The sequence below is a fragment of the Spodoptera frugiperda genome, chromosome 3 (genome assembly GCF_023101765.2).
Source record: "Spodoptera frugiperda isolate SF20-4 chromosome 3, AGI-APGP_CSIRO_Sfru_2.0, whole genome shotgun sequence".
Classification (NCBI taxonomy): Eukaryota; Metazoa; Arthropoda; class Insecta; order Lepidoptera; family Noctuidae; genus Spodoptera; species Spodoptera frugiperda.
The window spans coordinates 577,476-586,485 of record NC_064214.1 but is presented as its reverse complement, the minus strand read 5'-3'; the positions used below and the strand labels follow the sequence as shown (position 1 = coordinate 586,485).

At 36.9% G+C, this 9,010-nt stretch overlaps 1 protein-coding gene across 1 annotated transcript; it reads right to left on the bottom strand.

Annotated features, from left to right (window-relative positions):
• Positions 1-335: 335 nt before the first annotated feature.
• On the bottom strand, positions 336-3,311 carry LOC118269018 (uncharacterized). The gene has a single exon (XM_035583892.2). It carries the CDS (start codon positions 3,309-3,311, stop codon positions 336-338), a length of 2,976 nt encoding a protein of 991 aa, XP_035439785.2.
• Positions 3,312-9,010: the final 5,699 nt, after the last annotated feature.

Sequence of the window (9,010 nt, the reverse complement as noted above, 5' to 3'; positions counted from 1 at the left end):
TATGTAAAATTAAAATTGACATCCTTTTCAAGAATTGATCTTAAAATTATATAAAAGTAAAATTAACTTTCTTAAAAGGATTGAACTTAAACTGAACTTAAAATTAAATAAAATTAAAATTGACACTTGTAACTACAAAACAAGTTATAAGTTGATCTCAATCAATCGGTTACTGGTAGAATGCACAGTTTGGAAGTCGGTCGTTTGATTGTGGATGATTTTGTTCTTAATGTAACAACTCGAGTTAATTTATCACTTCCGGGATGCTTTTCTATAATTCTACCTAATAACCAACGACTTGGTGGCAAATGTTTTTCACCTACTAGGATGACTATTTAACCACGACAATACCACGGTGGAATCAGTCTAGGCTTTACTTGTTCTCTAGAACTATTGAGAACATGTGCTGCTTCAATCAATAATCGTGACAATAAGACTGCTCCACACAATTCTAAACGTGGTATGTTGGCCTGCTTGACAGGAGCCACTCTAATTCGTGCTACCAGCAACGAAACGTGTACTCTGTCTACAGCATTTAGTACTCGCAAGTAAACAACTGCTGAATACGCGATCTTGGAAGTGTCACTAAAACCATGAAGCTCCAACTTATCCTTAAACTTACTCCGAAGCCATCGAGGAATTCGAACCTTGGTAAGAAGTAGCAACTCTACACGGTAAGTATTCCATTCTTGTACTAGTTGTTTATTGAATGTTTCATCCCAGCTTACTCCTGCAAGCCATAACTTTTGAATAAAAGCTTTTGCTAGCACCTCACTTGGTGCTAACCAGCCTAGAGGGTAGAACAATCTGGCTATGTCAGATTTAACTTGTCTTTTTGTTACAGGTGCGGTCTTCAGCGGAGCAAGATACGCTGTGTATTGGAAGCTATCATCGTTCCGATTCCAGGTAAGTAGTATTTTAATTGTACTATCTAATTTGATCTCCAAATCCTTGTTCTCTTCTTTTATAGGACCTGGTTGTTCTACTTCTCCTTCCGTTTCCTTCATTTGATCTATTATTTTCATAAGTTCTTGATTGTTGCTGTTCCATTTTCCACCATCTCTTACTACGGCGTGGTGTGGTAAGTATACCGCTTGATCTTTTTTATCATCGCCTTCTTTTACAGGTCGAAGATGTCCTAACTGTAAGTACTCGTTTATTACTCCTATGTATTTGTCCTTTAAACATGTGTCCTTACTTAATCTTTTTTGTAATGTCTTGAGTCTCATTTCAGCAATGTAACCTGAACCGCCACTCTTGCAAGCAGGATCATTATCGCGAAATGGTAAGCGTACTATATATCTCCCTGTAGCATCTCTTAATGTAGTTTTGGTATACAGTTCTTCACATCTTTGCTCTACAGGATTTAATATTTTCTTTGAACTTTTTTGCTCTTCTATCTTCCAAAATTTTCTTAGAAGATTGTCCTTGTTAAAATGTGCACAATTGACACTTATATTTTTAGGAAGATGCTGCATTTCTTTATCATTTGAACTGGCTACTAACCCAGAAAGGATCCATCCTAGAGCAGTGCTCTGAGCGATGAGTGTACCAGTTGGACTTCTCACGATGCCTTCCTTAATAATGGAAGCGTAGGCATCCGCTCCCAAAAGAATATCAATTCTGTTGGGAGTATTGAAATTTGGATCTGCGAGAGATAAGCCATACTTATCGATCCAGTCAAATGAACTTATATCCATACTATTTTCTGGTAAGTATGACGTGATCTTATTTAAAACGTAGGCGTTTATTTTTAATTGAAAACTGTCATCTATCTTAGATTTAATTGTCAGATTGACCATATATTTTGCTGTAGTTGACCTATTGTTTCCTAGACCAGTAATAACACCACGTACAAGACTCTTTTTCAGTCTTAGCAATTGTACGGTGGCCTCAGTGATAAAGCAAGCCTGAGACCCCTGATCAAGTAGGGCTCGGACGGTCATAAACTGACCCGTCTTGGACTCTGCTTGGATTAGCGCAGTAGCTAACAAAACTTGACTTGGCTTAGCGATTTTGTCAGTAGATAAACAAGCAATAATCTGACTATCGTTAGTTGAATTACTATCGACAACAGATTTAGTTGCACTGTCTTGAACTTGGCTATCATTTCCTGTGTTGACATCTCTGTTGAGATGTAACAAGGAATGATGCCGTTTTTTGCAAATTCTGCATGACATTTGCTTCTTGCAATCGTAAATTGTATGGTTACTGCCCAAACAATTAAAGCAGATTTTATTTTTTGCAACAAATTCACGCCTAACATCCACTGATTGTTTCGCGAATTTCTTGCAAAAGCAAAGTTTATGCGACTCAGAGCAATACTCGCAAAGCATGCTGGATGTCTTTGTCGCTAACATTGCCCTTGAACTATGAGCGTGTGTAATATTACTGCCCTGGTGAACTTTGTTTGGCTCTATGAACTCTAATGCACGGAACCGACTTTCTATAAATTTCTTAAATTGATCAAAGGTGGGCAACTCGTTGCTAGAGTCAGTAGAAATGCTAAGTTCCCACTGTTTGCGTGTTTCATTGTCAAGTTTGAATGTGACAATATGGATTATTATGACATCCCAAGTGGAAACATCAATTTTTAAGTTTGTTAGAGCACTCAAACAATCAGTTGTTGTATCTAACAACTCCTTCAAACCTGACGCTGATTCTACAAGTAACCGTTTTTGACTGAATAACCTTTTCAGAATACAATTAGTGAGATACTTTTTGTTGGCATAACGCCTTTCCAGTTGCAACCAACATTGATTATAATTTGCATCTGTGATAGGTGTATGCCTAATTAATTGTTCAGCTTCACCAGTAAGATGTCCTTTCAGATAATGAAGCTTTTGTACATTATCTAATGAAGGATTGTTATGAACTAAAGACGTAAATAAATCATAAAATGTGGTCCATTCACTATATTTCCCCGAAAAGGTAGGAATTGAGATTTTTGGTAGTTTAACCAATGAACTTGTTGCTCTAGACATTGTGTTTGATTCACTACCTTGTTGTGCTATAGCTTCCTTGGCCTTTAATTTATTTAAAGCTGATTTCATAGCACATTTATATGTTATGTAGGTATCCTCAGTAGTGTCGTATATATCCACAACCTTTTGACTAACATCTTCTAATTTATAGGTTTGATAAAGTTGAGATTTGGTATCTTTGAATAATGACCAATCATTTTCTAATAATTCGAGTCTTGTTTCTATGTACTCAACAGTTAATCTATCTTTAGGACTCTTCTTATAATTAGTCAATGCCTTTGTCATCACACTCTGAAGATCCTTCAAAACATTTATTTGACCTTCCATTTTTACAATCAAAATTTTTCTAAGTCTAAAATTATCGAAATTTTTCTAAGTCCAAAATAAATCATAAAATTTTACAAGTGTTTTTGGAAAACTCTGGCGGATTTCGGGCATAGGTTCCCCGTTCCCCCGTTTTTATTAAAATTATTCTAAGTCCTAAAGTAACATACACAAATTATTCTAAGTCTAAAATTAAATTAAAATTATTAAAGTTAAAATTGTCTTTGATATAAAGTTCAATTTAGCTTGGAAATTATTGTTCTACGTTCTATTCTATGGAAATTGTACTCACAGTTTTTCACTTCACTCACTCACGATGGTACAGGTGGCGCCCTCTGCGGCGTCACTTGGAACTTCAGCTGCTTTGGTGAACTCTCGAAGAATGGGCTTCGATGATAAAGGTGGCGCCCTCAGCGGCCACTCGATGAACTCCACAGGAACTGAGCTCGTCAACTTGCTGGACGATGCTTCTGCGGGGTGCCCAGTACTCTTGCTGCAGCAATCCACTGCGAGTACTCGAGCTGTGCCACTGGCACGGTTGGACTCAAAAATTCAGACAGTACTGCGTCTGAACCAGGGTCGACGGACCAGTGTTAAGATCCGGCTCGAAGGACCAATGTTAATTACCGAAGTAATTGTTGACCTATTGTAGCTAATAGGGTTGAAATTATACCACTATTTAGGCTTGAACTGCTGGTTCGTATATTTGAACTATTTATCTCAACATGGTCACACGACCTCATTGGATTGACCTATTTGGTCGCCACAAGACGTCACGACGACATCTACGACAACGACAACATAAAAAATTGCCTCTTATGTGAATCCTTGTAACGAAACCATAGCTCGCTTTTAATTGCGGCAACGCCATCTAGTTGTAAAATTTGAACTAAAAATAATTAATATAAATAATATGGTTTCGTTACTTCTTGTTAGGATTTGGTCTTCAACAATAATAATTGTAGTAATTAGTCTAACTACACAAGTATAATATACATTCAATATTGAAACTCCATAAATTACTTTTTTTTCAATTCTTCCTTTTTGATGATCCATTATTTCGTTTCCCTAAAGAGTCATTTCTTTCATACATTTTACAAGGAACACATTAGGTGTTCAGTCACGCTTGCAGTATGGTTCAAATTAACGTGAATAAAGAATATGAGCTTATATGAACCTTAATAAACTTGTTTTAGGCCTAAGAAAACATTCAAATACTGGACGAGAGGTTACCGATTTGGTTTAAGATTTTTTCTTTCATAATGTTCTATACATCATTTTCGTAGGTCTTATTATCTGGTTTTTAGGAGTCTGTTTTTATTACCGACTTAAAAAAAAGGAGGAGGTACTCAATTCGCACGTTTTTTTTTTGATTTGTTCACTGATTGGGTTTGGGTTGGGTTGGGTTTGGGTTAGGTTAGGTTTGGGTTTGGTTTGGGTTAAGTTTGGGTTAGGTTTGGGTTAGGTTTGGGTTAGGTTTGGGTTAGGTTTGGGTTAGGTTTGGGTTAGGTTTGGGTTAGGTTTGGGTTAGGTTTGGGTTAGGTTTGGGTTAGGTTTGGGTTAGGTTTGGGTTAGGTTTGGGTTAGGTTTGGGTTAGGTTTGGGTTAGGTTTGGGTTAGGTTTGGGTTAGGTTTGGGTTAGGTTTGGGTTAGGTTTGGGTTAGGTTTGGGTTAGGTTTGGGTTAGGTTTGGGTTAGGTTTGGGTTAGGTTTGGGTTAGGTTTGGGTTAGGTTTGGGTTAGGTTTGGGTTAGGTTTGGGTTAGGTTTGGGTTAGGTTTGGGTTAGGTTTGGGTTAGGTTTGGGTTAGGTTTGGGTTAGGTTTGGGTTAGGTTTGGGTTAGGTTTGGGTTAGGTTTGGGTTAGGTTTGGGTTAGGTTTGGGTTAGGTTTGGGTTAGGTTTGGGTTAGGTTTGGGTTAGGTTTGGGTTAGGTTTGGGTTAGGTTTGGGTTAGGTTTGGGTTAGGTTTGGGTTAGGTTTGGGTTAGGTTTGGGTTAGGTTTGGGTTAGGTTTGGGTTGTTAGGTTTGGGTTAGGTTTGGGTTAGGTTTGGGTTAGGTTTGGGTTAGGTTTGGGTTAGGTTTGGGTTAGGTTTGGGTTAGGTTTGGGTTAGGTTTGGGTTAGGTTTGTGTTAGGTTTGGGTTAGGTTTGGGTTAGGTTTGGGTTAGGTTTGGGTTAGGTTTGGGTTAGGTTTGGGTTAGGTTTGGGTTAGGTTTGGGTTAGGTTTGGGTTAGGTTTGGGTTAGGTTTGGGTTAGGTTTGGGTTAGGTTTGGGTTAGGTTTGGGTTAGGTTTGGGTTAGGTTTGGGTTAGGTTTGGGTTAGGTTTGGGTTAGGTTTGGGTTAGGTTTGGGTTAGGTTTGGGTTAGGTTTGGGTTAGGTTTGGGTTAGGTTTGGGTTAGGTTTGGGTTAGGTTTGGGTTAGGTTTGGGTTAGGTTTGGGTTAGGTTTGGGTTAGGTTTGGGTTAGGTTTGGGTTAGGTTTGGGTTAGGTTTGGGTTAGGTTTGGGTTAGGTTTGGGTTAGGTTTGGGTTAGGTTTGGGTTAGGTTTGGGTTAGGTTTGGGTTAGGTTTGGGTTAGGTTTGGGTTAGGTTTGGGTTAGGTTTGGGTTAGGTTTGGGTTAGGTTTGGGTTACCAATACGTAAATAGATTTTTAATAAATGCACGAAAAAGGGCGCGGACGTTATGTCTGCGGATTTGTTTTATTTAAAAAAAAGAAAAATTCCTAACCTAACCCTAATACAATCTAAACTTAACCTATCCTAAACTTGAAAACACATAAAAATACTTATCCTTTGCATTCGGGTTGAAACTCAAACAGTCTAAAATAACAAACTAAATTTTAAATAGGCATATTACCATGAATTCTTAATTAAACCACCCCAAAATCCTTAACTCACATACACAATATGCACAACCGTACAGACTTCAAATTGGCAATACGCCCACATGCTAAAATTTTACAAGGATTTAAATTTTCTTTATGCATTCTCTCGAAACTATGATGTTCTTGTCCGTAGCTGTAATAATAATTGAATAAATCTCCGGACTCTGAGACCTATATACGGCTTCAATAATAGGAATCCATTTGAATGGAAGTCCCATGCGATATTCAACCATAGCGTCTGGTCTGTCTTAGAGAACTATAGTTGCTCAATTGTGTGCTAGATTTATTGTCGTATAAAGTCCTATTTTAATTGATGAGATAAAAAGAGTTTTAAGGTATTTTTTATCATTTTCATTGGCTTACTATACTCAATCAATCAGATATGAATAAATTACAATATTTAACATCTATCTATCACTTCTATTATAATGAATATTCAATATTTAATTTATACCCTTCATCAAATAAAATTTACACGAAAAAGCACTTTTTATTTTAATTAGTATTGTCATCAAAATTTAAAGATTTTATCTTAGAATTTTTATTCACACTCAAAATCTGAGACATTGTCATTAATACTTGTTTGTAAGCAATTTTTAGCTTAACTCGATCTTGACTATTTCTATCAGTTGAAACGAAAGAAAATTACTTTTAAATTGTTGAAGATACGTATTTGTGTTAAACTTAATTTAAAAAGCTTTTGTATACACGTTGCCTAAGTATTCAATAATGTTAAATATTTTTTATTTGACTTCAAAATTCTTAGTAATGATAGGACTGACTGAATCTAGTCGGATCACTAAAAATTCCGAAGCTATCAAGGTTACCCTTCTAATACAATAAACTAATAACACACTTCTTAAAAAGGGGTATCTTCAAATGGTCAACTTTTCATCTACGATATTAAATGTGTAGTAACTAGTTTTTTTTTTTTTTTTTATGAGACATGCCGATAATCGAGCAGACGTATTACCTGATGGTAAGCAATCGCCGCCGCTCATGGACACTTGAAACACCAGAGTGCGTACAAGTGCGTTGCCGGCTTTTTGGGAGTTAGGAATTTAAGGGTTGTTGTTCGGGAATGGGGATGGGGAAGATTGGGAAGGGGGGAATTGGGCCTCCGGTAACCTCACTCACACAACGAAACACAACACAAGCGTTGTTTCACGTCGGTTTTCTGTGAGGCCGTGGTATTACTCCGGTCGAGCCGGCCCATTCGTGCCGAAACATGGCTCTCCCACACTTAGTTACGTTATTTACCTTTTATCGTAAATTTTTTAGTTGCGAAAGTCTTCCAATTACTTTCTCCGCCTTAGACGAGGCGAGAGGAAGTATCAAACTCTTACTGACTAAAAACCACCCCGTTGCTACTCCTGCTTTTTGAGCCGGAGTCCCGGTATACCCGCTAGGTAAGTTGCAGCTCTGGATCAGGCATCAGCCCTACTGAGCCCCATCTGTGGTGGTTTGATGGCTCTTCGAAATGATTTGGAATTGTTATTACATCATGATGAACTTACAATTGCCACCTGAAGAAATTAATGCAAACGCAATAGCCATTTCGTTGAAAACTGAGGCATTGTAAAGAACACAAAGTTACGTCTATGAATCACAATCGGTTCGAAGCTGCTAGCTGGAACCAATCAAAGATAATTACAATTTAAATCACGAGGAACTTTTAACACAGAAGCGTATCTTTGTGAGAGCGAGCAATTAATCAAAGCCTTCCAACTTTAGTAGTTAGCGCAGCCAACGAACTGTTAAAGAACATAAAAAGTATCTATTTTTCGTGTCTATTCGATTGTGCCACTCAATCGGTGTTTAACCAATTGTAAACATTCGTTGGTGTTCAACGACTCTAGCTTTGAATAAAAAATATTTGAAAACTGAACCGAAATAAAAAATCGAATTCGTCGAATGTTGCCATTTTTTGATTTTGTTTTGTTACTATTTATATAAGACAATAATATTGCATGTAAGAACAAATTAGTGGTTAATATTAGTGTTGCTTTTCACAGATGAAGATTAAATTATTGAAACATAAGGCTATTTTTTATGACAATACTAGCTTCTACCAGCGGTTTCATCCGCAATCCCGTGGAACAGAATAAGTAGCCTATCTGTCATCCTACTATAATCGCCCCTTTTGCTAATTTCATCCCGATCGCTTCAGCTGTATTGACATGATTGCGTAAAAAACATAGTCACAAATCTTTCACATTTATAATATTAGTAAAATAGTTTTCTAAAAAAATGTGTAGGTACGACAATCAAGGCATTCCCACCGAAACAATTCACACGCTTCCTAGGAAAACTTGACAAAATTGAGTATAAAACGGCTCTAAGTTCAAAGGCCAGTGAATGAAGAACGGTGTTACCCAATTACTTAATTGAGTCCCTAAGTGATAACTTACGACACCCACGGGACTACACAGCTATAGGTATTTGGCTTCATCACAGTCTGGAAATAGGCTAGTGCCCCAAGCAGACGTCAATTAAAATTAATGGAGCATTATACTATAACAAACGTGCTGGGAAAAAGAAAAAATATTTCGGTGTTTTCGGATCTGTAATCTCCAATTAGTGTTTTATTTGATCTAGATCTAGGCTGTTCTAACATTGAAAATCCTTGTTTTGTTCAGGTTATTACAGTTCTTTTATTATTATTTTTTTTTTTGTAAAACTAACAATACGAGTCTTGTTAATATGAAACTAACTGCTCGTTATATTTCAGAACTATACAAGTGGGATATGAGATCATTACTATATGCCCGAATATATCTATAAAATATATTATAATATATAGTAACTCTTTTTTTTTTTTTTTTTT